This window comes from Manis javanica, chromosome 15, assembly GCF_040802235.1.
Source record: "Manis javanica isolate MJ-LG chromosome 15, MJ_LKY, whole genome shotgun sequence".
NCBI lineage: Eukaryota > Metazoa > Chordata > Mammalia > Pholidota > Manidae > Manis > Manis javanica.
This window is the reverse complement of record NC_133170.1, coordinates 64,163,171-64,191,080: the sequence shown is the minus strand read 5'-3', so window position 1 is coordinate 64,191,080 and position 27,910 is coordinate 64,163,171. Positions and strand designations below refer to the sequence as shown.

General features: G+C 44.6%; 2 protein-coding genes across 7 annotated transcripts in view; one reads left to right on the top strand and one right to left on the bottom strand.

The window, feature by feature from the left end:
* The window catches only part of GLT1D1 (glycosyltransferase 1 domain containing 1), a 98,192-nt gene extending 97,625 nt beyond the window's left edge, over window positions 1-567 (bottom strand). For 2 of the 3 annotated variants that reach the window (XM_073222738.1, XM_073222740.1), the window contains exon 1: window positions 359-567. The gene's annotated coding sequence lies outside the window, so the exon portion shown is untranslated. Of the gene's footprint in view, window positions 1-115; window positions 251-358 lie in introns of those variants that run through there. The other variant, XM_073222739.1, reaches the window with a different exon arrangement.
* SLC15A4 (solute carrier family 15 member 4) lies at window positions 14-25,963 on the top strand. 4 transcript variants are annotated; one of them, XM_073222733.1, is made up of 8 exons: window positions 14-658; window positions 5,744-6,039; window positions 10,294-10,462; window positions 10,886-10,963; window positions 11,478-11,583; window positions 20,144-20,299; window positions 21,418-21,576; window positions 24,564-25,963. In XM_073222733.1, the coding sequence occupies exons 1-8, from the start codon at window positions 14-16 to the stop codon at window positions 24,710-24,712; spliced, it is 1,758 nt and encodes a 585-aa protein (XP_073078834.1). In that variant the 3' UTR covers window positions 24,713-25,963. The 4 variants fall into 4 exon arrangements, with proteins under 4 accessions (XP_073078834.1, XP_073078833.1, XP_073078832.1 ...); XM_073222732.1 differs by having other exon boundaries at window positions 20,126-20,299; XM_073222731.1 differs by having other exon boundaries at window positions 11,415-11,583.
* Window positions 25,964-27,910: the final 1,947 nt, after the last annotated feature.

Below are 27,910 nucleotides of genomic sequence, written 5' to 3'. Positions count from 1 at the left end.
GCCAGCTTGCCCAATGCGTACGCCCGCGGGGCGGGCCGGCGGCTCGAGGGGCGGGGCGCAGCGGGCCTGGCCGGGCAGCCAGAAGCGTCTCGCGATAGGGGCGCGGGTCGGTTACCGGCAGCCGGGCGGGCTCATGGAGGGCGCGACCGGCGAACTGGCCCCGCTGCTGGGCGCGCGGCAGGCAGCGTTCGCGGGCCGGCGGGCGGCTTGCGCGGCCGTGCTACTGGCCGAACTGCTGGAGCGCGCCGCCTTCTACGGCGTCACGGCCAACCTGGTGCTGTTCCTCAACGGCACGCCGTTCCTCTGGGAGGGCGCGCAGGCCAGTCAGGCGCTGCTGCTCTTCATGGGCCTGGCCTACCTGGTGTCGCCGTTCGGAGGCTGGCTGGCCGACGCGTGGCTCGGCCGGGCGCGCGCCATCCTGCTTAGTCTGGCGCTCTATCTCCTCGGCATGCTGGCCTTCCCACTGCTGGCCGCGTCCTCCACGAGAGGCGCGCTCTGCGGGGCCCCGCGCCCGACGCGCGTCCGCAACTGCTCGGCGCTGCCCTGCCCCGACGTGCCCACCCGCTACTGCGCGCCCGCCGCGCTCTCGGCGCTGGCTCTCGTGGGGCTGGGCGTGGGCGCCGTCAAGGCCAACGTCACGCCCTTCGGCGCGGACCAGGTGAGCGTGCCAGGTGCGCCCACACGCGCGGGACGTCCACCCGCGAATCCGGAAGGGAGGATGGATTGGGATTGGCCCGTGGAGGCGCTCGCGCAGCCAGGGGCTACTTGGGAAGGATGGCGAATGGGGCTCCAAATAGAAGGCACCTCCTTCCTGGGGTTGAGACCTGAAGGCTGTCAAAGGCGTAGTGGCTGGTGGAGATGCTTTCCAACGGGGGCGTCCGCAGGTGCAAAGGCCCTGGGGCCTGGAAGGAAAGAATGCCTCTGTTGGTGTAGCTACAGGGGTAGTAGTGTTCCAACACGTACATGTGTCAGGTCAACACTGAACACTTGAAACTTACAGAAGGTAGTATGTCAACTAAATTCAAGAAAGAAAAAGTGGGAAGAGATGTGGGCAGGGCAGGTTCTGTGAGGCTTGCGAGCGTTTGAGGTATGTTTTGAATACAGTAGGAAGCATTTATGGGGTTTTCCCAGGGGAGTGATACAGTCCGTGTGTGTTTCTAAGAGATGCCTCCTCCAGCAAAGCCCCTGCCCACACTGCCGCTGCTGTGGCCTACCAGCCAAATCTGGTCTACTTCCTCTTTTTGGAGGGCTCGCAAGCTAAGAAGAATGGTGCTTAGGGTTTTCAGTGGTAGGACAAAAGCAGAGTATTTTGTGACAAGTGAAAATTCTGTAAAACTCCTATTTCAGTCTCCGTCAATAAAGCTTTATTGGAACAGTTTTGCACATTCCTGGTCATCCATCAGCTGTGCTGAGGCCGCTTGCACAATACAATTGCAGAACTGAGCAGTTGTAGCAGAGACTGAATGTCTCTCAACCTAGAATATTTATACCCTGCCCCTTTTTGGAAAGAGTTTCTGGAGTCTGGCCTAGAGACTAAGTTGTCTCTCAGGTGGGAGAAGGTATCTCAGGTGGGAATTGGTTTCATGGCCAAGTGAGAGATGTGGACTGGAAAGGAGGCAGTGGACATGGAGTGAAGTGGGTGGATTTAGGTTAAGGTATGGAGGTAGAGTGGCCAGAAATTGTTGGCAGATCATATGGGAGCAATAGGGAAGATACTTGCTATGTTTTCGCACCAAATAACCATGTGATTGCTGACATTTATGGAGGGCTTGCTATGCCCCAGGCTCTGTGCTAAGTACTTTGTCCACAATGTTAAGTCCACAGACAGGCCTCTGCTGTTGTCACACGCATTTTACAGATGAGGAAACAGGCTTGAGAGATTAAATCATTTGCCCCAAGTTACATGGCAAGTAAGTGACGGAGCCAGAATGCAAGAGTCTGTCCCTGAATTCTGAGCTTTACCACACCTGTGTAAGGCTGTCCATCTCATTAAGGCAACACCTTACAGGGGTATTTAAAATTATAGTTGCCTCTTGTCCTGAATTCTTAACCCTTCCTTTGCACCAGGAATGTTCTGTACACCCTCGAACTCTCTGAACCCCACGTGAATCTTACACCCATTTTTTTATGAGGAAATAGAGGTACAAAAGGAGATTATTTCCTCTGTTGTCCTACAGGTAGTAAGTGTCAAGTGAGGGTTTTAGTCCAGGTCTGATTTCTTTATATTTGAGCCATGGCACCAAGGTGGGCATTCTGTAATGGAGCAACAGAAATGCAGTCAGATGTGGTTGGCGCAGAGTTGGGTCTCGAGGCCCAGGTTTGTGGCATTGGCCTCAGGGAGCCATCAGCTCATAGGCCAGCAGGGCAGGTGCAGTGCTGGGGGCACATGCTTATTTTACAGGACAGGCCACACGACAGAAGTGTGGCGTGACATTTACTGTTATGCCCCTTACTGTACCAAGTGCTCTTCCTGCACTACCCTATACAAGCCTCACAATGACTTATGTGCTCTAAGTGTCCCTGTTTATAAGAAATCGAGGACCAGATGGTTTGACCTGCCCAGAACCACAGCAAAGGAGCGGGGACTGGGAGGCAGTGGGTGGCAGGGTGTGTGGGCCTGGGTTCACACCCAGGCAGTCTTACTTAAGCGTTAGTGCTCTCCAGCAGCTGACAGATGAGTAACTAGTATTTCTTAAAAGAATGGATGGTCCTGTAAAGGTTATCTAGGGAGCATGGCAGAACATGCACTCTTGATGTGTAATGAAATGTGGATTTTGAGAAGAAATGTGCTATCTTCTGTGGGATAACTGGCCTAATCTCTTTAAATATGATGCTGTCATAAACAAAAGAGGCCCACCCTTGGTTCAAGGATATTAGACTCGACAGCCAAATGCAGTGTGTGCTTTGATCCCAGATTTTGTGAAGTCATCTTTTGGAGACAGTTGGGGTACTTTGATTGTAGACCACATATTAGATAAAATTGTGTTGATGTTAAGTTTCTTAGGTGTGATAATAGTGTGTGGTCATGTAGAAGAATGGCTTTAGTTTTATGAGATTCATGATTAAATCTTTGGGGTAAAATACCACGATGCTGCAACTTACTTTTAGTACTTCAGCCTGAAAGAGTTTCAAATGTATATAGGAAAACAGAACTAAGGATCTAAGTGGAGGTTATAGAAGTGTATATGTTTTACTGTTTTTTTCAGATTTTCCAAAAGTTAAAAAAATTTTTAATGAAAGGTTGAGCAGATATTCATGAACTGATACATGGATAAAGTAGAGGGGGAACGGGAAGTGACTGTAAAGGGAACAGAGTGTCCTGTGGCGAGATGAAAATGTGGAATTAGGCAGTGGTGATGGTTGCATAACTGAGCAGACTACAAACCGCTGTGTTGTACATTTCAACAGGGTGAATATTTTTAGTACAGTGCATTATCTCATGGTGAAAAAAACAATTAGAAAGAAAACAGTGTCTCTGTGCCAGGATGCTTGCCCCCTGCCAGTTTCTGTTTTGTCTTTGAGGGGTTATCAGTGGTGCTCCCTACCTCCCCCAGGTGCTGCTGCCTGACCTTGACGGGAGGGGTGGCTCTGAGCCTGGGACTAGGCATGAAGCCTCCCAGGCTCTTAGTTTGTCATGTCCTGGCCCTTCTCAGTCTGAGAAAATCTGCTTGTATTTTTAGGGTACTTGTCGTGGTTCTCTGTCCCTCACATCTATATCTCCAAGGCACAGCCTTTAGGAAACATTTTGAGTGAGAGATGAGTGTGTCAGGCTGTCAGCTGGGAGGAGGCTGGGCCCACTTTGGAAAGAAGATGAGTAGGGAAGGATTCCAAGGGTGACCTCTATTTTGATGTATATCATGTCAGCTCCAGGTCTTCCCCAGTGCTGTACTACCCTTTTCAAAGGTCACAATCCTCCTTTATGGGTAGACTGAGTATTTGAAATAGTGAACTGCAAAAAGAAAAACTTTTTACAGATTATGCGAGCTCATGGTACAATTTTTCTGGAGAAAGAAAGTTGTACTCTTGTGCATTTTAAGGAATTTTTCCAGATCAGCCAACCATTTGACTAACTGCAGGATCCCGTTCTTTGAGCTGTACTTCCTTGAAATGTTGGCATGGTCACATGGAATGCTTGTTTACCTCAGTAGGGCCAGACATGAGACCACTGTGCAGAGGATGACGCAATGTGACAGATATTTGTGACGGCTTCCAGCATGTGATGTGCAGTTTATGGGAACTGGCTTTCATTTGTTACAAAAATTACTGGCATGTGGGCATTTAGGGCTTTAGTAATAGGTTTAGGTTTCTAAAGTCTAAAGTGAAGTACACTAGGAGGCTCACATAAGTTGACTGCCATGTGCACAGTGGGCAGTGCCACCCTGTAATCCTTTCTCTGCTTACAGTTTTCCTTTTCCGTTGGTCTAGCTCCATAGAACATAACTAGTTGAGTACAGTTAACTAACACTTAGATTCATGGCATCCTCGTGAAGAGCTGTCTTAGAAATAAAAGGAATTCCCAATATAAACTGTTTATTTGGTAGTTGTGCCAGTGTTTGGTCCAGGACCTCTCTGCTCATTTCTGACATGGGTGGGAGACAAATGTTAGCTCATCCTGAGAACATGTGGTTTATTTAAAAATCAGATTTTCAATTTGAGATGGGACCCACACCATCTTAACTATGTGTTTTACACCTCGCCTTAATCTTAAAAAATAGAGACTACAATATTGTCTGAAGCTTAGGACTGCTAACAGATGCCTTTGGTATATCACACTTGGTTGTTCGGGCCCCCACTGAAAACCTTCTCTGTTCTTTAGTAGGGGAGATTGCTCTGGGGGACAGAAATGAGATCCATTACTGGAACAGAAGCTGTTTGTAATTTAAGGATAAAACAACAGGGGCTCCTAAGACAGCAGGACCAAACAGTCTGTGTATGTGACCCACCGCCAGCCTTTAGCTAGTATGTTTGCCTAAAAATGGTACAAAATACAGCAGGCTAGTGGAGAGGTCACTGTCTTGGTGTCCATGCAGGTGGAAAGGGAAGGTGTGGGGTGCCTCTCCTCCCAGGGACTGTCACCAACCTGATGCACTCCATTTAAGTAGTCTTGTGGAGAGTGCACACCTAGAAATTGCTTGTATTACCTAGTGCTTTGTCTGTCTAAGTTCAGGAAACTGGTGATTTTTGAGCCTTCCAGGAATCTCCATCTTTATCAGAGCTTCTGATTCCATGATAACCTTCCTAATCTAAAAAATAGCAAGTGGTTTTAGCTTCAGTCTGTAATTTCCTCTTTGCTCCAGATTTATTAACGTGTGGAACAAGTATACTAGGGGTGATTCTAAAGCACACCTGTGAATAGAAGTTACATGGAAAAGTGTGTAAAATTTAGACTCCTGGCCCCAACCCCAGACATGGTGAATAGGATGGAATGGGGAGTCTGTGAATCTATTTTTAAGAAGCATTTCAGGTGTTTCCAAACACGAGGTCCATAGATGGTACACTAGGAAGCTTTCTGGGATTTCTTGGATTTAAGCATAACGAAGGAAAACATACCCAGGATCTGTAGTAATTAAAAGTGTGGCCGCTTTTTCATCAGGGGTCCCTAAGTGTCTGTAAACACCATTTGATTGCATGGCACTTCCTAACAGCTGTGACGGTCACAGCGCTTGAATCACGTCACTATGTGTGCTTCTCGTCCTTGAAGATGATGGCATGTTTTTAAGTCTGTTCTCCTCCGTTATTTTAGGTTAAAGATCGAGGCCCAGAAGCCACGAGAAGATTTTTTAATTGGTTTTACTGGAGTATTAACCTGGGAGCAATCATTTCGCTAGGAGGCATCGCGTACATTCAGCAGAATCTGAGCTTTGTGACCGGCTACATCATCCCGACAGTCTGCATTGGCACCTCTTTCATGGTCTTCCTCTGGGGCCAGAAAGTTTTCATCACCAAGCCTCCTGATGGCAGTGCCTTCACTGATATGTTCAAGATCCTGGCATACTCATGCCGTCCCCAAAAGCGAATTGGAGAACATGGTCATAGCAGGTGAGTGCTTAATTGTCATCACCAGCTCATTTGGGTATGACTTAAACTGTCACTGTAAATGAAATACTAGCTTACATCCATGGCATGCTTACTGTGTGTAGGACACTGGGCTAAGTGGTTTAAATGTGTCATCTCCTTTAATCTTATGTCAGCTTGAGCACTGACTCTGAAGCTCAAGCTTTTAATTTTTAACTTCTCCTCACAGCTGATACAGATGGAAGCTTCCTGCAGGTTAGTTATGTAAAGATGACAAAGACAGAAATTTGCAGAGTGCATAGGGGAGATAGTATACATGCTCTGTTCATGTCTCTTTCTATTTTATAAAGCTTTGAAATTCACTGGAATGAAAAACCAAGCCATTGCTTCCTTGATAGGTACCTGTCTGTGCTCCTGAAATAGTAAGCTGCTGACTTGCACTTCCAGGTGAGCACCTGATCAGGTCAGTAGGGACCCCATCATGCAGTGGTCACTTCAAGTGCTTTTTTTTTTTTTTTTGAGAGGGCATCTCTCATATTTATTGATCAAATGGTTGTTAACAACAATAAAATTCTGTATAGGGGCGTCAACGCTCAATGCACAATCATTAATCCATCTCAAGCCTAATTCTCGTCAGCCTCCTATCTTCTGAAGCATAACGAACAAGTTCTTACATGGTGAACAAATTCTTACATAGTGAATAAGTTCTTACATGGTGAACAGTACAAGGGCATTCATCACAGAAACTTTTGGTTTTGATCACGCATCATGAACTATAAACAATTAGGTTCAAGTGCTTTTTGATGGAAGGACATACATAGAATTTTGAGGTGCAGGTAGGGTAACCATCTGCATGGGATGTCCCTGATTTTAGCACAGAAAGTCCCACATCTTGGGGAAGTCCCACAGTCTCCAGGGAAACTGGGACAGATGGTTGGTCACCCTAGATATGATTAACTAAGAAAAGTCCAGAACTTAGTCCAAGAAGAGACCTCAGAAATTTTTGTTTCTTTATTGAAGTATAATTTATTTGTAATAAAATAAGCCCTTTTAGCTATCTGGTTGTGGGAACTATGACAAGTATATTTGGTCATGTCACCAGTACAGTCAGGATATGGATTCCCTGGGACCCTTTGTAGTCAACCCCTTCAGGGTATATTTTGATCAAAATGCCTGGTAGGCATTCCTGATGGGAGCTTAGTCCCTGAGCCAGGGGTTGACCTCTCCACCACGAGGAGATTCCCATCTGCCTGACTGCTGCGGTAGTGTGCGGGCTGACCCCCACATCTGCCTCCTCGTGGCTATCCTGCATGTGTCTTATCTGTGTTCTTGGAACCATAATGTCTAAGACTCCTTCCATGTGGTAGGTCTGACGCTGTACCCGTCCAGCTCCTGCAGCCCCCCTCCTTTGCTCCACGCTGCACTTCTGGTTTCTTCTTTCATTCCACCAGATCTAACCATCCTGGCTGACCCCCTGGAATCCTATGGGGTCAGTGTGGCATTCAGACTCATAATTCAAAACTACAAATGGTGGGACCTCACTGAAGAAATTATAAATTAAAGCAGCACCACCTTAGCGGCAAGCTCTTGTGCTTTGCCAGGGCCTTACTTCCAGTAGCCGAAAGCCAGGTTTCACATCCCAGATGTTTATTACCAAATTCCCATTAACAAAATACGTCCTTTTGAAGAAACAGCCCTTAAAGTCCCAGTGCATCTGCACAGCTGGTACCTGGTAGACATTGCTCTGCCCGGTGCTCTGTGGGCATTTAGGGGTTTTAGTGCCCAGATCACACAGTGAAGAGGATCTGGACTTACTTTTGCTTAGGAGCCCAGTTTCCCCATATGTTTGTTTTTGAAAATCTTCTTTGGCACATTAAGATAAAAAGGAGTAGCTTGCAGACAAGCTGATGGTCCAGAGAATTCTCAAGCTTGCTCTCCTATGCGTAATGCCCAGGCTTTGTGACCTTGGGCAGGTTAATGGCCTTGCCAAGCCTGTATTTTCTTTTTGTACAGTGGAGAGAGACTCATGTCATAGGATCACTGTGGGGCCTGAGTGGGTTGATGTGTGCACAGCCCTCAACAGAATGCCTGGCCCATTGTAAAAACCCAGTTCATGTTAACTACGTGGATGTTCTTGCAGGGTGGGCTCCAGAGGCCTAAGGAAGTACGTCACCCAGGGTTCCTTATTTATAACCCTAATTTCATCTGGACCAATTCTAGTTTCTTCTGAGCCAGGATTATCTGTGTTTTGAGTATGATTTAGTGCTGATTCAAATGAGAAATCTATGTATATCTGTTCATCAGATCAACTGGGACTAGTTCTAACCCTTTTTTGAGATATACACCTCTTTGAGTTGAGAATGTGAGAAGCACTGGACCCTCTTCCTGGGAGAGCACCCATACGTGTGTATACAGTCTCTGCAGACAGGGCCAGGGAGCTTGGGCCCCATCGAGCTGGGGTGGGTCAGCCTTTTGGGTCGCTGCCTGTGTTCCAAGTCATTTGTGACCATGGCTCCATGTTGGACCCTTTTGTGTTACAAAGCAATACACTAACAATATGTGTGAATTCAGTGGTTTTATGTACATATTGACTTAGCAGTTTTTAAAGTATTTTAATGACATAACACAGAGGTAATGTAAGCAGAAACCTGTGTGAATGATTCTGTGTGTGAAAGTAGATTTGTTATTTGGAACGTAAATGTGTTTAGAGAAACCCATATGTAATATGATGTAGGAAGTCATTGATAGTATGCATAAAAGGTATATAAGCGCACAAAATTTCGTTATTGGCCAAAAAAAAAAAAGATTGGAGAAGCTGTGAATGTTTTCAAAGTATGAATAGTATCTTTGCAATTTAGAAGTTCACTTTGCGGGGGTTTTTTCCTACTATTTTTTCCTACTAGGTAACTACCTAAGGGTAGCAAAGTATCTTTTATTTATTCATGACCACCCAGTTAGAACAGACCTGGACGTGTAGTAGGTGCTCGGTACATATTTGTAAATTTAATTAGTTTTCCTGTCCAAAATTTGGCTAAAATACTGTTAAAATTTTTGGTTTTTTGGTTCAGATTAAAAAATGTCAATGTTATAAGCCAAAATTGATTTAAAATAGTGGTAACTGTTAAATAGGACAGGAGTTTATAAAGTAGAAAGCAGACAACTGCCACTTATATCCAAGTCCCAGAATTGGAAACATTTTTAATGGTAATTAATTGTCTCCAGGTATTTCTGGCTTTAGAGAATAGTGTGCAAGAAAAACAAAAAAGCTTTTTTTTCCTTTTACCGAAGAACCTTAGAGCACTTTCTCCATTAGACTGTTTTGGAGCTATCCACTGGGACCTGCTCATTTTATAAATAATGAAAGAGACCCAGAGTAAGCAAGCGAGCGAAGCTGCTAATACTGGTGCCAGGAGCGGATGGCTCCATGTCCTGCCGATGCCGGCGGGCAGGGAGCAGATAGCAGGTGGTGTCCTGCCATGGGCGGGCCTCAGGCTCTATAGCAGGACTGCCAGGAGTCTAGCCTCGTTCCCAGCTCTCTGGCTTTGTTCGCCTGGACACATCCACTGCCCCCTCTGTGCCCTGTTTGTCATCTCTGCAGTGGGACAGCCACAGTACCCCAGTCTCTCATAGGGCTGTGGTCAGGGTTAACGGGTGAGGACTTGCTGTCACCTGCTGCCAGGGAATATTGTCATGTCATCATCACAGGTGTCCCTTACCCTCTGCACTTTCCCTTCTAGAACAGAACCTTCTTCATAATCACACCAACAGCTGTGCTTTAAATAAGCTCGCACCATTTTATTAACAACATTGGTATTGGTTGTCAGGTCTTGACATTTGATAACATTACCTAATTAAAAATCCACAGTCCACTACAGTTTTTTCCCCAAAATATTAATCTAGTGAGTAGATGATGTCATTGTCATCAGTTCAGGAGAAACCCTAGGCTCTCAACTGGCTTGACCAGTGTGATCCAAGCTGGGGTGACATAAGCCACAGTTCAGACCATGAGAGCGTGTGTCTTGCAGCTTCATTAGAATGATGGTAGCCACAATTGCACTGTGACCACAAAGTTCTTTCATCAGCTGTTCCAGGACATTGTGCCCTGTTAGGAGTAACGTGGGCAGCTGCATTTTGTGCATACAGGTAGTAAGTAATAGCATGAAATTAAAACAAATTCCATACAGCAAGCTGGTTTCCTACCTCCAAACTTAATTTGTTACCAAATAATTAATTTCTGCGGGTGGAAGAAAACTAATCCCTTCATTTTGTTTCCCAAAGTGAAGGCATTGGAGTCTTTCAGCAAACTTGTAAACAAAGTCTGTTTGATTCATGTAAGATGTCTCATGGAGGGCCGTTTACAGAAGATAAAGTGGAAGATGTGAAAGCTCTTGTCAAGATTGTCCCTGTTTTCTTGGCTTTGATACCTTACTGGACAGTGTACTTTCAAGTGAGTGGTGACAAACAGCTTTTGTTTCCCTTTCCTTCCTACAAACCATTTCCCTGGTGCTCATTCTGGCCATGACCAAAGTACAGAGGCCTCTGATTTTTTTCCATGAGCTTCTAGGATTTGGAATCTTGCTTTTAGTTATGGACTCATTTTTGTTGATTTAAATGTTTTGAAAACCTTTTCCCAAAAGAAGCTGAGAATGGGTATGTTTTTTTTCTCCCAGGCCCCACCTGTTAATTTGATTTCTCATTTGCCTAACTCATTTCTCTTTCCAAGTTGATCTCTAGACAACTTTCAGATGACCAAATAATTGACATGCTGTTTCCAAACTTGTTTCTCATGACCAGTAGTTGCGGGGAGGGCAGCAGGCAGAGCTGTTGAGAGGCAGAGCTGTTCACATGTAATAATGTTTTTCGCACCCAGATGCAGACGACGTATGTCTTACAGAGTCTTCATTTGAAGATTCCAAAAATTTCCAGTATTACAACCATTCCTCATACGGTGAGAGCAGTTGAAATGATGTGGAAATTGTCACTTGGAGTTCATGTAGCAATTGGGTACCTTTTACCAATCACAGATAACTTGATAAATGTTAGCAGTTAGCATAAACTAAAAGAATTCTTATTGAAATGGAATTTTTACTTATTTTAGAGACTTTTAACATTGATTATGTCATTTACTAGATTGTTGACTAATGTGCGTTTGATAGTATTGCATCTGATTCTCCCCCTTCCCCCTGCCTCCCCTTCAAGCAGAGAAAAACAAACGCAAATCCATTTAGTAATAAAAGTCTTCCTCAGTCTCAAAACTGAGACATTTTTCCTAGGAGATTATACTTCATAGAAATGAACCATTCTTGAAACAGATTTTTCCCACTTGGCATTTGTTATCAAATAAGTGACTACTCATTGCAGAAAAATAACCACATGTCTCATGCATTTTAAAATTCTAGTTTCCGGCAGCTTGGCTGACCATGTTTGACGCTGTGCTCATCCTCCTGTTAATTCCCTTAAAGGATAAAGTGGTTGATCCCATCTTGAAAAGAAATGGCTTACTCCCATCATCCTTAAAAAGGATCGCTGTTGGAATGTTCTTTGTCATGTGTTCTGCCTTTGCTGCAGGTAAGAAGCCATGTCTGTCCCCTTTCTGCTCAAAACTGATGTCAGCAGTTGTGGGTAATTCAGAATACAGGGATTCACCCTTCATTATGCTACATGTTATGCAGGAAGTGTATGTACCTTGAAAGAGGACATATGGATTATTTTAAACCCATGGTTTTCTAGGTTTTCATTATATGAAGTTTAAGGTTTTTTTCTGTTAAGATTTGTCATTTTTTTTGTCCTAGAACTAAAACCAGTGAAATGCTCTAAAAAGTAACTTTTGGATTGAATCAAAGGAGCCTTGTTCTCTCCCTGCCGATTTAGATTTTAGTCAACTGCCAATTGCTGAATAGATGAACTTTTATAAATCAAAGGTGGTGTGTAGTTCTCAAAGATGTGAGTATACGCTTAGGATTCTTAATGTTAGGTCCATTAATAGGCTTCAGTATTCCCCTATAAATCCTTTGTATTTTTATGTAAAGTGTCATGTACATTTTCTTGAGCAGAAAGGTTTTACTAAAGATAGGTTCATGATCAGCCCCCAGCCCCTGGAAAAAAAAAGCTTAAGAACTAAAGCCTAAATTATTCCAATATTGGGGAACAGAATTACCCTGTGGGGGCTCTGTTCTGTTTCATAATTCTTATATCCTGAACTGTAAGTTGAAATAACTTCTGCTGATAAAACCAATGGATTGCTGACATTCTCAACTTGCTTTGGAGTTCTTCATTAATATTTGAAAATTATTGAACCATAAAATAGTGTAGTAATATAACAAGGAAGGAAAAGCTGATACCCCTGATTCTGCTGTATATCATCTGCTGTTATGAGGAATTTAACATTAAGCCCTACCGAGATGGAATTTAATATTCTCCAACAGTGCTTCACAGCGGCCGCCATCTACTGTCCCCAGAGTGAACATATTGATATAGTACTTAATAGATTTAAAGAAATGAGTCCCTCGGCTTAAGAAATCTATATTCCAGAGACCAGGACACTTTAGAAGACTATTAGGTTTTCTCTTGATCAAACAGATAATTAAAGTGAGGTCAAGTCTGAATGAAGTTTTTGCTGTGTGCTTCCTTTGTGATTCTGTTTCTCTCCTAGTCCTGTGGCACATGGGGAAATAAGCCAGAGCAAATAACCAGATTAACAGCAGACTCTAGTTGCAGGTTTTGTTAAGCAGAATCAGTGATTGGCAGGGCCGTCCAGAGGAGCATTGGTTGCACTGGGGAGGGTGTCTGCCTGCCTTGTGTTCCCTGAGCACCTGCTGTGGGCTCAGCTGGGCCTGCTCCTGTATCCTTCTGGATCCGGGTGCCCTGTGTGCACCACGACCATGCTGGTCACATGCCAAGGATGGGAGTCCTTGTCTCTCCCTGGGGGAAAGGACCTGTCCTTGATTTTCCAGGTATTTCATACTAGATGCTGGTTTTGGGCTCCTTTAATACCATCATCTCTTAGCTGAGTAGCTATGGGCTGCCGGGAACCACAGAGGGCACAGCAGTCAGAAGAGTGACTGTGGAGATTACCAAGTGGGACAGCAGTTCTGGCTTTTAAAAGTGCCAGCAAAACACACAGTAGTTTCCTTTCAGTGCTGAACAGAGTTGGGCCTTCTGTGTGTCTGCCAACACCTGTTGAGGACACAGGCGATTTGACCTGGCACAACTCTGAGCACCCGAGTTGATTACTTAGAAATGGAAAATACCTGCTAGGCTTGCATGCTTGAAAAGGCTTTTTTTGCCAAGTGGCCAAATATTGAGAAGGGACTCAGTTGTCATTGGTATTGAGAAGGGACTCAGTTGTCATTGGTTCGGAGAGTTTAAGTATCTTGTGGATACTCAAGACCACTTCCTAAATGTCATGTAAATAGCGTCCCATGTTTCACGCAGTCTCCCTTCTAGCCCTAGTGAGTGTCATTTAATTAGTATGTTAATAAGCTTTGAGTAGAGGCCTGAAACTGTTCTATCATACCAAAGTTTTAATAGAGAAAAAATTGTTTTGCCCTTTCACTTACTATTTTCACCCATAATGAATCAGTACCTCCCACCTAGTGCCATGCCTGCCAGTGATGATTTTTCTGTAAAGTTTCTCAGATGAGAAGTAGGCCCAAGGGATTTATTTGAAATTACTAAAGTAATAGATGCCCTGTGGAGAAAAGGAAACTTTAGAAACATGAAGAAGAAAACAAGCCAACTGGGATTTCCCCAGAGGTGCTCCCCATTGGGATGGCCTATACCTGTCAGACCTTGTTTGTGTCCAATGAACACATACACCTGGTGTATTTTTGTAAAAATGAGATCCTATTGTGTAAGCTGATGTCAGCCTGATAAAGGAAAAAATAATAGTAAGAGCACCATAAGTATATAATAAAGCTGTGCACATTAAGTTTCAGGAAGGAAAAATGCAAAAATACAGATGTGCATCTCACACACGTGCACACACACATGGACTGAAGCCCCCTCAATCCCACCACCCAAGGAAGTCTACTCTTACCCTTCTTCATGAGCATGGGGAAATAGTGTGTGTGATGTCTGATCATGTCCGTACCTCCTCTGTCACCCACTTAAATAACCTGCTGTACCATGAATAAGCTTCCTTGTCAAATGTCCATCTGCAACCCTTTATTGCTTGTGTCCAGGACTCTTGTTTCACTATTAGAGAGAGCCCTTCAGTGAAATTTCCTTACCTCTCAAATCCCTGAAGTGTCATCAGTGCATCCTTCTAAGGCTTTTGACATATATGCCAGAATTATCATCCAGGAAGGCAGGCTGATGGCACCGATCCACCCTCACTGCTGTCTCCTTGCACACTTGGCTCTGCTCACACCTGGTGTTGTGGATGCTCTGTTCCCACAGTGGTTTTTAGGCAGGGTCTGTGCATGGCCTTCAGGTCAGGGAGAACATCCTGAAATTTAGGTAGAAGCATCTGAGTGTTTTTTCTGGTTTATATCTTTCATTAGAAAAGAGTTAAGAATCCCTGGCCTACAACAAGTTTTTAAAAATCACAATCACATAGTCAATCCATGGTCATTAAAAATATATAGATAAAAGTGGGGAAGACATGAATTCATCCATAATCTCACCACCCAGCCACAACCACTATGTATCTTCATAGAGCATTCTCTGTTATAGCTAAATTACTTTTTCTTAAATGTTATAAAGTACACTATTCAGTTTATAACCTTTATTTTTGTATTCTACACACATACCATTTTTCCATGTCAGTTATATATTTAAATTATAGTTTTTAATAACTACATAATATTTCATTTTTGAATGTACCATCATTTTTAAAAACCAGCCCTCTTATTTAATCTGCTGGTTGGTTCCAGACTACCCTCCTTTCAGACATCGCTGTTCACACATCCTCATGTCCCCATGTATGCCCTGTCTCTGGTTCCTTGGGGTAGATTATTCAAGAGAAGGTATCACAGCAGACCTCACCAGCATGCTGGTCATACACCACCCTGGGCAGTCGTGATTGTGTTTTTCTGATAACTCTTCTCTGAAGAGTTAAAACATGATATATGTTTAAGATTCCCCCCACCCACAAACTTACCAGTCATTATACTTCATGTATAGTTTCTGTGTTGTGCCCAGTTTTCTAATGGGTCTTTCTATTTTTGATATTGGTATGTAATAGATGGTTATTATTCAAAATTTTATCTTAGGAGTATTTTTACAATTTTTTCATTTTCCCTTTAATTTTTATCTTGTAGAAGTGTTATACGTTTTTTCAGTTACATCCTGTGTGTTTAATGTTAGGTTTATTCCTAACAACTTTATGGATTTTTGGTTGCTCAGATATGAAGCTTTAAAAAGTTCTGAGTTTCAATGAATAGTTATCAAATGGCCACTCAGCCTTCTAATATATAGCATGGTTTCTGTTCCTGCCTTCATGAGACCCCCGTCTTTCTCTTTTCATCTGGCAGTCTTGGCTAGACTTTCCCAGAGCTTTTAAACGTGGGCGGTGACAGCCTTCTCCTGCAGCTGACTCGAGTGGAGGCATGCCCAGCAGCTCACTGACACTTTGACTTTACTGTTGCCTCTGTTTGAAATATACGTTCATGATGATGTTAAATATCTAACCTTTATTTCAAGTTTACTGAGTATTTGGGGCAGAAACGAACGTTGTGTTTTGCTCAGGCATCTTATTTTGGTTTCCAAGAAGATTACATGGGCCCACCCCACTCCATCCTACCTTGGCTACTCATGTTTTTTATTTGTAGTAACTTCTTGATATTTAACTATTCCTGCATGTCTAAAATAAGCTCTGTTCCATGGGCTGACTTTGAAAGCTTGATTGGAATCTGCTATTTTCTGCACCCATGCGTCTCCATCCATAACTGATAACAGTCTGTGGTTTGGTGTCGGGGTTATGTAGCTTCATAAAAGGAGTTGGTAAATTCCCTATTTCTGCAGGCAAGACAGTGTCTTAACAGGATGCAAGTTATCTGCTCCCAGGAAGCCCCAAAGTCCTTGCATGTGAGCTCCTTACCTCTGAGAAGAAGGGGTAACTTTGCCACCTTTTTCTCAGTTTTGTAGAGATTGTTTTTTCTAGAATCACTCTTTTTTTTTAATGTCCTGAGTAAACCATTCATTTTATTGAGTTTTAGAAAAATCACTAGGGTGGAGATAAAAATGGCGCTTTAAAGAAATCTGTGTTTCCTTCCTCATTTCTAGTTTCAGTTACTTATGTTCTCTTTTTTTTCTTTATTTGGTATTTTTTTTAATTGAAGTATAGTTGACATACAGTGTTATATTGATTGCAGATATACAGCATAATGATTCCACAGTTATCTACATTATTAAATGCTTACTCCAACTAGTGTAGTTACTGTCTGTCAACATGGAATGATGGTACAGAACCACTGACTGCTCTCTATGTTGTCCTTTCATCGCTGTGACTAATTTATATTAATGTTTGAGCCTCTTTATCCCCTTCACCTATTTTACCCATCCACCCCAAACCCTCCCCCATGGTAACCACCAGTCACTCCTCAGTGTCTGTGAGTCTATTACTGTTTTGTTCATTCTGTTTTTAGACTCTACAAGTAAGTGAAATCATACGGTATTTGTCTTTTTTTCACCTGGCTTATTCTCTGGATCCATCCATGTTGTTGCAAATGTCAGGATGTCTTTCTTTTTTATGGCTAAGTAATATTCCATTATGTATATGTACCACAGCTGCTTTATCCATTCATCTATTGTTGGACACTTAGGTTGCTTCCATAACTTGGCTATTATAAATAATTAAGTGATAAACTTAGGGGTGCATATCTTTTGGAATCAGGGATTTTGTTTTCTTCACATAAATTCCTAGAAGTGGAATTACTGGGTGGTATGGTCTTTCTGTGCTTTTTTTTCTTGGCTTGCCAAAACTGTATGTATTTTATGATTGCTTCTTAGAGGTCTTCCTTGAGTTTATCAATTTGATTGTCTTAGTGTTTTCTAAGTGAAGAATGAAGATAGCAGTTCCTTTCTATTCCCTCAGGTTCACTTTGTGATTTTCTTTCTCATTTTTCTTGAGTTGAACTCTTCATTTAGTTTCACTTACTCTTTCCTTTCCTGTTCAGTAGTAGGAACCATGGACTGGCATGAATTTGCCTGTTGGTGCTGCTTTGTCAAGGTCTCATATGCTTTGATTTGTGTTTTCTTTGTTTTCTATAAACTGTGGTTTATATTTACAATATCAGCCAAGAGTGATTTCCCAGAATTTTTCCATTTCATAGTATTGATGTTTTTGTTCATCCATTTGTTCATGATGTCTGGTTTCATCACAGAGCTAGGAGAGTTGATGGCTTTATCGTACCTACATTGGGGATTTCAAGGCTTCCTTTTTGGCCTAACAGAACTTTCTAAAATTATTTGTAGGGTGCTGAATAGGATGGTTCATCTGTTATAACCTTGTCAGGTACATTAATCAGATCTTTTACAGTAGGAGCCCTAAGCTTCAGTGTGTGCAATGGAGTTGGGGTCATGTGGATGAGCACATGTCCCAGAATACAGTGGTCTGCTCCCTGGTGGCGACAGATCCGTGCAAACCCTCTCCGTAACACTGGGTGGGTCTGTTAGAATAAAGCCCCAGGAGGGCAGGACTTTCTGTGTTGCCTCCTTTCAGTGAATTGTATCAATGAAGTTCTGGCTCAGTTGCCTTTCTTTGGGTCTTGTCTGCAATCTTTATTTGCATTATTTTTTTGTCTTATTTTGACAAGGACCCAGAGAGGTATGTCTGTCAGATTCCCCCTGCATTTCTTGCAGATGGTGGTGTCTTGCTTATGAAAGTTCATGGTTTATGTCATCTCAGGATCACATGTGTTGTCTGTAGGTGGGAAGGCAGCACAGAGGGCTCATTGAAACCAGAACTCGGCCCCTCCTGGTTGTCCCCAAGACCTAATTACCCACCTTTAAAGAGTCTGGTGGCATTTCTGTCTCCAGCTTTTAGTGGGCAACCAGCTGGATGATGTCTACAGTGGGCCTAGCCCCCCAGCTGTGTGTTACTCCCAGGCCCCTCAGGCACCTCTTTCTGCCTTGGGGTCCTGGTATCACTGCAGCCCTCCCTCAGGACTGTGAGGCGCCATCTGGCCTCCCTGCTGCCCAGCCGTGGGCCCCAGGGCTGCACCTGTCCTCAGGGCCGGGGTAGTCGCTGCATCTGTGCACCCACATGCTCACTGCCTGCTGATGCTCTGGGGGCTCCCACTGCTGTCCTGTCCCCAGAGTGTCTTTGGTCCTCCTGCTCTCACCGACCTGCCTAGTGCAGCCCTCAGGCCAGCCTTGCCCTCCTGCCCTGAGACACTTGGCTTATGTCCCCTGCTCTGCCTCTTGGCCTCCGTGCCCTTGTTCTCGCTCCCTTATGCAGCAACCCACTGGGCTATCAGCTTTCCGCCATCAGCCTTCACACAGCCTGCACTTTCTTGGCTGGTAAGAGCTGTCCTATCCCACAGCTTCCCTCCGTTCCCTGCCAGACCTTGCTGGAGGCTGTGGCACCTCTCCTCTTTCTAGTACCAGACCTGTGTATGGTCCCTTAGGCCCCGTCACCCCCACACACAGCATGCACACACGGGATACACATGCACATACATATGTGCATACACACACATACGTGCACAGACATCTTAACTCCCTCTTGCCTTTCCTGTGGAGGAGGGTCTTATCCAGCTTCAGTTTTTGTACCCAAGAAAGGTGAGTGGGTCCTCCCTGTAGACCCATCTGCACTGAAACTGTGCCAGAGCCCTTTCAGCTGGAGGGCTGGTGGCCTGTGTAGGGACTGTACAGCGTGCAGATGCTGACTAGACCTTGGTTGATCCAGAGGAAGTATGTCACGCTTCATCCTGTGCGTTTGGAGATGCCCCATCCAGGCTAGCACTGTTGTCCCACTGGTGCTGCCCACTGCCCACCAGGGAAGAAGGCTGTCACTGTGGATAAGTGGATACAGTCACCACCAGCGCTACACCCCCAGTGGGCTCCACGCCTCACATGCCCCTCCTTAGAGCAGTCAGAGCACCACAGAGACTGCTCTGCACCCCACATCTACATCTGCACTTCTCAGCAGGATAGAGTTGACGGATGGGGTCCCCTTGTCTCTCCTCTGGGAGGAGATGGGGTTCCTGATGGGAGTGAGCAGGGAGGCTTCCCCATACTGTGGTCTGTTGATTTGAGCCAGGGTTTGGGGCAGTTCCCGAGCCCATCTCCTGGCCCTATAAACACATCTGAGTCCCTTCTCAGACTCAGGCTTTAAGAGGAATAATTTTTCAATTGCCCTCCCACCCCAGTCTCCTGTTCTTCCTCATACTCCAGTTTTGATTACATATATTTTTACATATATGGCAAATTTTCAGATCCATTATTTCATTTGTAATTAGAATTCTCTAAAAGCAAAACACGGTGACAACTTTAACCTATGAACTTGGTTGTACGATTTGTTGTGTTTAGACTTTATTTTGATTCGTTTACTTTTTGTTCTGCAAAGAGTGGCTGCCTCTTGCTTGTTTTTCCACATCTTCCTGTTGGTGAAACAAATGACCAACAGTCTGCTGAGACCGGGGTGCTAAGAGAAGTTGACTTGTGAAGTTCACTTTGTGGTTCAAGTTAAGCCCATCTATGGAGGAAACTAGCATTATTGTTAGCTCTGGTCATTGTGGTATCAATGATAATAAGAGGATCAGCTTAAATCCATTACCGTCATGGGGAAAACGTCTCAAAATGTATTACCTTCTCATAAGTAAATAGCATTATTATTTAGCTTTCCTATACACCTCATTTTCAAAGAAAGACACAAGTATAGGTGAGCAGTCTAGGTATTTGAGAATTCAATTAAATATGTTGAATGTCTGTCTTATAAGGTACGGTGGAAAGCCCAGATGAAATATATATGATGTGTTCTCTATTTTTTAGTAACCTGCTGAGGAAGCTGGGAGCTGGGGGAGTCTTTAGATGGGGGGAATCTGGAGAAGCCATATAATTGGGCATTATCCTATCAGTATTGTTCAGAATAATCAATCATATCTTGCAGCAAACATCTAGTGTTTTAGTTTAATTGCAAATGTTAATGCAAATGCTCTATCAGCTTACATATTAATTCTAGGAATTTTGGAAAGCAAAAGGCTGAACCTTGTTAAAGAGAAGACCATTAATCAGACCATCGGAAATGTCACTTATTTTGCTGCTGATCTGCCAATATGGTGGCAAGTCCCACAATACGTGCTGATTGGCATCAGTGAAATATTTGCCAGTATAGCAGGTAAGTCCCCTTCACCGTCTGCAGCATCTGGGCCTGGTCACAGAGTAATAAAGGCCATGGTATCTTCTCACATGTCAGATTATGTTGGGACACAAATAGCTTTTGTATTTTGGGCAGGCAGCTGTGGTTCAGCAAAAGTGTGGATAAGTAACTAGCAATACTCTGGCTGGGGGGTGTCCTTTCTTGGTTTAAAAACAGGATTCCCAAACTAATTTCCATGAAACTCATCCACTACTTTGAGGGGCCACAAAAGAGAGAAAGAAAGAAGAGCCCTGTGGGTGGCCCCTCCCTGGTCTGGCCCTTCTAACAAAACCCTGCAGTTTTTTGCTGGGGTGGCTGAGCCGGGGGCTGCCAATCACAGTCAGAACTCTTGGGGTTTTCATTCAGATTTATATAAGGAAGAAAACCTAATTTTAAAAACATGTCCCCACAGGCCTGTCTTTCCCTGTATGTGGTATTCTGTGGTGCTGCAGACATAGGCACTCTGTGCAGACCTGTTTCGGGCCATAGGGAGAGTATAAAAGAGAAAATTGGTGATGACAGAAGCTGGTGGGCTGTAGTCCTGCCAGGTGCTGATTTGCACATCCCACTGCTCATAAGTCTCCTGCGGAAGCTGCTGATGGATTCGTGAAGGGATCCCTCAGACACAGTCGGGGGCTCAATCGGCACACATTGCAAATCTTATGTCTGGTTATCGTAAAGATCTGAAATTATAGATGTACCTATTGAAATTGTTTTAAAATATAGTACCCTTCAGATAGAACTTTTTAGTAGATTCCCTATTTTTACATAACATACTTTGTATTCAAACTCCCCATTTCTTGAAAATAGAGGAAAATTTTGCTTCTCTAACTACTTTTGTTCCTTAGGGAACACGAAATTCTGAGGGCAGCAAATCAAATGTTACCTCTAGGTCTGAGAGCACGTTGGCTCTCTGCCTCATTGCCTCTTTTAGGAATCCCACGTGTGGAATAAGCAGCTCCTCACAGCCATTGATTTCTTGAACTTGTGTGAGTGGCACCTTCTGAAAGCCCTGGGTCCTGTGACCCCGTGCTTTCTGCCGTGTCCAGGTGGGTGTGCGGTGCCCCCTTCACTGAGCCACTGCCCTCCTCTTACAGGTCTGGAGTTTGCATACTCGGCCGCCCCCAAGTCCATGCAGAGCGCCATAATGGGCTTGTTCTTCTTCTTCTCCGGCGTTGGGTCGTTCGTGGGTTCAGGACTATTGGCGCTGGTGTCCATTAAAGCTATTGGATGGATGAGCAACCACAAGGACTTTGGTAAGGGCAGCATCTGTCTTTCTGAAAATGACCAGTGACAGAAACCAGAGGTGCCAAGGCTGCGGTGAAGTTTGTGAATGGCTGCCACAGTTGCAGCAGAGTGGGGCCACCCTGGGGCAACCCCTTCCTTGGGCTGCATAGACCACTTGAGTCATTTATTTCCTTACATCCTTAACACTTTCTGGAGTAACAAGTAAGCCTCCCTTCTGTCCCAGTGGCCAGACGGGCCTCAGCCACACCCTGGCCAGCAACTGCTGGGTCTTGCTGCCTGCTCGGAATCTTTGATTGATAGGACACCTTCTCCCCTAATGTCTAATGCTGTTTTTATGAGGCAAATAAAATCTATGTCACAAGTTTCCCTTTACTTATCTTGGTTTTATATTTCTTTTTCCTCTCCTAACAGTACCTTTTAATTCTCTGCTATTAAAAAAACAAGGATAGATAATAAGTTGCCTTCTCTTGAATAAACAGCTATTACTCCTGATCAGCCATAATGGGACTTTACAGCTGATACCAGTAGGTGGCATCTTGGTGCGTTGAACAGAATCACTCACAGAAGATATTTTGCGGTTTCCAGATTTATGATAGATTTTAAATGGACCCAGAGATGAAGACTTCCCTTTCTTTTCTTTTATATCTTACCTACAAAAACAACCTTGTTACCTTTTCTTGTATAACCATGTAGCATTTGCTGGCATCCGTTGGTACTTAGCCACTTGTGGGTTATAAATCCCCTTGAAAATTGATGAAAGTTTAGGGACTTTTCTCCAGAAATTGCATGATTCCAAAAGCCCTTCCATGACTGAATTGAAATTCCTGTCCTGAGGGATGCGCTTAGGTCTGTGGAATCCTAACGCGACTTCTAGAAGCCGGAGCCACCGCGGCCGTCTCTGGGGCCCTGTCCTTCACGTGCTCCAGCTGTCTGAGCCTCCCCACAGCAGGCTCAGGCCTGGGCTTTGGTTTTTACGCTGGGCCCCTTGGAGGACAGACAACCTGTGGAGAAAGGTCCTGAGAATTCTCATGGGCTCTTGGTGTCACATAAGCCACTGCTGTACATAGGACAGACCTGCTTCAGAGAAAATCTTGTCACAGAGACTGTAATTCTCAAAATGTGGATTCTCTTTCTCCATTTTTATTTTTAAATGTATCATAGAGGATTGGTTGGTTTTGGTCATCCTCATTGCTTTCCAGTAATTTAACCCTCATCACTAATTTAGCGACTCAAAGTTTACCTGTCTGTTACCATTAATTTCTGACAGGTCTTTTTAAACTTGCCACGTGGGGTTCCCGCTCTAGCCTGTATGTATCCAGCCCCCATATCAGTGCTGGAGGTGGATCCTGTTCGTTGGTTTATTTTCATTAATGGGAAACGCTTTGTGGTGTGTTCCATGGGAACCGTCACCATGTCCAGCGGCTTGGGGAGATGCTTCCTGTTTCTGCACCAGTAAGGGGACCTTCAGTCGGTCTACCCACAGCCATCATGTTCTGCATGGTGAGACAGGCGGTAAAGTGGGGGCCCACAGTCGGTCAGCTCCCTCCCATGAGTGAGTGGCTGTTAGGTGGGTGTTTGGGAGGATGGGACACAGTGACCCTACCACCAAACACAAATCCTCGCTGCAACAGAAGGAGCAGCAGACGTGACCCCAGATTCCGTGTGCTTCCCTTCTCATCCCCGCCCTGCCAGCCCCTCTGCCCTTCGGCCCCGTGAGGTTCAGGTTGGCAGTGAAGCAGGGGTGTCAGCCGGCCTGGCAGTTCATGACTGATGCTGACACCCCTGACATACGCTTCCGGAGGCTGTAGTACTCCAGTTAGGAGGAAAAGCCCGCAGATCCTATGCCATTGTTTCCTTCTCTGCCCATCCCCCCCAGGCTTGCTCTCTCCACTGTGTGCAGTTTTGGACTGGGAACAGTGTGCTTACTGGGAAGCATGCTGGCCTTATGGTTACGGTTTGGTATATTTGTAATCCCGACCAGAATGCAGAATGGTTCGCAAGGTTTCCTCGTGTCCTTTCTTTGCCCCCTCTGCCCCCACAGCTGCTTGGATGGCTCTGCTCACTCTTTGGGCCTGTCTTTGAGCTCTTTTGTGACCGCCTTTCACTCAGCCCATGGGCCTGTGAGAGGTGTCCCAGTAACTGTATCTCATTATTCTGAGGGGTATCCTGTGTAACTTTTAGGGAAAACTTTAAAAACACACTCCTGCCTTCCTGTAGCATGTGGAATGTATGTTCAGCCGTCTGCCCTCTCCTCTGCAAGGCAGATAGTGTGAACTGCGCAGTAAATGCAGGACTCATAACCGGATGTGATTTCCAGGATGTGTTCTTGGGTGATACATGGTGTGGACAAGTGTACAGATTCTAGACCCAAGTTACAAAGCCTGTGCTGTAGGAAGGACATGGAGATAGCCAGGTGGGTGTCAGTCTTTGCGTGAAAAATTCCCTTGAAGCAGTGGAGGGGTCAACATACCCACAGGAAACACAGCGGCTGTCAAACATTTGGTTCTGGCAGCAGTAAGGTATCAGGAAGATTAACAGATAAAGAGTCCCTGACGTCTTTTCTCTTGCAGCTGGTGTTTCTGAGGTTGGCGCATCTCCTGGGTGCTTTCCTCTCCCCCACTCCATGCTTCCCTGAAGCCCCATGCCCAGGTTTCCCTGAGAATGCCCAGGGCCTCTGCACCTGCTGTCATCAAGCACTTTGGGAACCTCATCTTCTTATCTTCTGGAAGAAAGATGCTGGGGTTTAAGGAGCAGTTGGGGTCACTTCAGAGACCCCAGCCGGGAGCTCATGTTAGATACAGATCTGACTTCACTGTGACTTTTGCAGTTGCTTTGAAAACAAAACACGTGGATTTTGAATTACAGAGATATTCTTTTCTGTTGTTTCTTTACAACCGCAGCTGAAAGTCTTAGGAGTAGGAACCAAATCAAATCAATGAAATCTTTTAGCATATCCAAGTATAGCTGACAACCTCCTTTTTTTTTCGTTCTCTAGGTAATATTAATGGCTGCTATTTGAACTATTACTTCTTCCTTCTGGCTGCTATTCAAGGAGCAACCCTCCTGCTTTTCCTTGTTGTTTCTATGAAATACGACCGCCAGCGATCGAGAGCAAATGGAGTGCCTGCCAGATGGAGGACCTGATGTTCCTGAAGTCCACGCTGGGTCTGTTAGTCGGACAGCTCACGGCAGGAACTGGCTGGGACGCACTGAGAATGGGGAGGATTTCAAGTTGCCATAAAATGTCTGACAGTCTTAAACTTGCATGATACCTGGGTTGGTTTCCTCTTCCCCTCCACCCACATGAGCTAGGTAAGTGCCTTACTATGACCCATCTCCTGTTTTGCTGGGCCCTCCTGGAGCAGGCGAAGCTTGTGGCTTCTCAGCAGTGCTGACCTCTGTTAACTCTGCAGCCGGTTTCCTCTGGTGGAAACCCACAATGGACATCACAAAGTCCTGGGAGACCATACATGTGCTGGCTGGCATCCCGGTACTCTTAAGTATTATAATTTCTTTCCCGTATGATCTCACTTTTTTTTCTCTTTGATTAACATCTACTTATATTGAAGACTGGAAGATGTTTTAAGAGAGGAAGGTACCGTCAGTGCTGCAAAGGTTTTGTACAAAGGACATGTTTGTGGTTTCTTTCAAGCCACACATCTAGCCATTGCCAGGTTCTTTGGTATAGGCTGATACTGAACATATTTCATCTGCTGCTTCAGAAAATACTTATTTTTTAAACTATTGACAGTGCTTTTTTTTTTTTCATTAAGAAAGAACATGCATCAAAAACTAAGACTGTGTGTCTAACTCAAACTTCAAAACAACTTAGAGGGCATTTTAAACCTCACCTAGTCAGTCTTTATGCCTCGTTTTATTTTGGGTGTCACTGGACTAGAGAACGATCATGGGGGTGTAAGGAAATATGCTTTTCGGCAGAATTCCTATACTAAAGGGTAATTGGAAGGGTGGACGGCAGACCTGCATTGTTCGGTAGTCACTGACTTTTGTGTTATTTCATGTGTATGTGGGATTCTAATTTTGTTAAGTAAACTATTCTTTGTTGCTGTAGTTCTGATGCAACTTTATTATAAAAAGCACCTCAAATTTGAGACCTCTGAACTACCTCTGTGTGGTTTGTGTACAGTTATCACATACAGGTTCCATGAGGATTCATAAGCTGTCACATCAGAGGTGTAGAGTTTCAGAGTCAGGAATGAGAAGGAAGGTAAAATACCTGTGCCTGACTCAGCTCTTTGGCCCCCCAAGGGTGCCACTATGTTGAAATTCAATTTTGTTTTTGGAGAAAAGAAACACTAAAATTCTGCTTGTTTTTTTTCTTTTTAATAATACAAGTTATAGAAAAACTAGAAAAATAAAAGGAAGTCCTCTTGACTGGTGGAGTTGTGTATGTAAACTACTAGCCCCTGCTGTCAGTACATTGTCTCTGTGAGGCAGTAGCCGTGAAAGGGGAAAAAGAAGGTCAGGTGATGAGAACTCTGGACCCCACCTTGTACACAGAGATGTTGGTGCCTGGGTACATGGGGGTAGGAAGAGAAGGGCCAGATCCTTGCCCGCCCCCTGGGCCCTCTATGGGCATCCCTCAGAGCTGGGGGCTGGGAGGGGGCCACCCATCGGATCCATCCAAGTATGGAGCTAGGTCCACCCTCAACATTATTAAGGAAAACCTCTCCAGGAAGTTAGTTAAAGGACTGACAAAATTTAATTTTTCAACTGAATTAAGAAGTGGGTAATCAGGTTCACACTATGAAACTAAACAGTATTTAAATAAATACGCAAAACCACTCTGCTGTTGTGAGAAATTTCTCAAAACTGTGCCTGTCCTGAAAACTTTGACATGCGTCCCCATCCTGTTTATATCGGCCTCTTAAATGCAGTCAGCACACACCCTTGAGAACACTTGGACCTACCTTCTCTACATTGAAGACTACATATCACAGGCAGATTGAAAGAGAGTTTTTCAAAGATAACCTTTCACAGGAGTTTATGGCCCTCCTCATTCCCAACAGGGACCTAGGAAGCCCAGCTGCCATTCGAGGACGGCTGCCATCCACACATCCTGCTTCGTTGCAGAGGCATTCCACTGCCAGGAGCCACAGGAGCATCCTGCCCCCTTAATAGCCAGAGATGGCCTCTTCTGGGGAGATGGGAACAGCATCACGCTCTGTATGTAACACTGCAAAGTTTCAAAACAGCAGGTCCTTTCAGAATTACACTGGACCCATATGAAATCCTGGGTCACTTCTAAATTCCAGGCAGTAAAAATGGATAATCTTCAGTGTTAGCAAACTGTTCCACTCGGTGCAGAATGCTCCCATCGCTTGACAAGCACAGCCCAGGGAGGGAGAGCGGAGTACTGTAATAGCCCAAAGTGGTGTGTATCACCAAGTGATTCACTATCACTAAAACAGGCCAAGTATTCAAGGGCATTTTCCAGTAGCATGATGCCATTTGAGCAGATATTTTTAAATGTTCTTTTATACCTTGTTCTTTCAGAAACAGGGTCTTTTATAGGAATTAATGCATAAAAAGTGCTTTGTTGAATTAGGACATAATAAATAAATGAAAAGAACAAAATGTTAAGAGAGTGAAGGGGGGAAGTGCTACATGATGCGAGGTTACATAGCAACGTGAAAAATCAACATTTGCTAATTTCCGCATTGGTGAAAAGACAGTTCTCCAAGGAAAGGGGGCCAGCACAGAGCCAGGGAGTTTACATCTGTCTTGCATGCTTTGCCAAATCCTCAAAACCAGCACTGAGGGAGAGAAGTGTCAGGGTGACAGATGAGCAAACCCAGGCAGGGAGGGACTTAACCCACATGCCGGCTCTGGGATGGTAAAGACCAGCAGAGACCATGTCTGCTTTTCCCCCTTGTGCCATGTGGATCTTCTAGTGGGTTTGGGACCCGGCAAAGAGGTTAGAAGAGGAGGCAGCAGACTGTGGTAGTATTTCTGAGTAATGCAGGGACGGCCCCTTGTCCTCTAGGTCCCAGCAGTGGGCTTTGGAGTTGGATGGGCTGATCATCACGCTAGACTTGGTTTTCTCTGAATCTTCCCTTGTGCTCAGTGAGCTGCCAGCTTTAATTACTTTTGAAAATAAATCTATCTGAATCCTCTTTGGACCCTTCAGATCACTGATCAGTAATCTTCCCTGCAGAGCCCAAACCTAGAATACTTCCCAGGTGCATCTGGGAGGGCCTCCTGCTTGACCAGTGACCCATTATTTGGGCTGGAGACACCAGTTTGGAGTCAACTGTGGACAGGTGATGCTTGAAGCTGAGTTTGTGCTGGCACAGTATCAGGGAGAAGGGGTCTGACCTG

Excerpts from the sequence above, each read along its gene's own strand:
- SLC15A4 (XM_073222730.1), top strand. The coding sequence starts at position 14 with ATGCGTACGCCCGCGGGGCGGGCCGGCGGCTCGAGGGGCGGGGCGCAG. Across the intron at positions 10,463-10,885 it reads ACTGGACAGTGTACTTTCAA|ATGCAGACGACGTATGTCTT; the intron begins GTGAGTGGTGAC and ends TTTCGCACCCAG. Across the intron at positions 11,584-20,125 it reads GTGTTCTGCCTTTGCTGCAG|CTTACATATTAATTCTAGGA; the intron begins GTAAGAAGCCAT and ends ATGCTCTATCAG.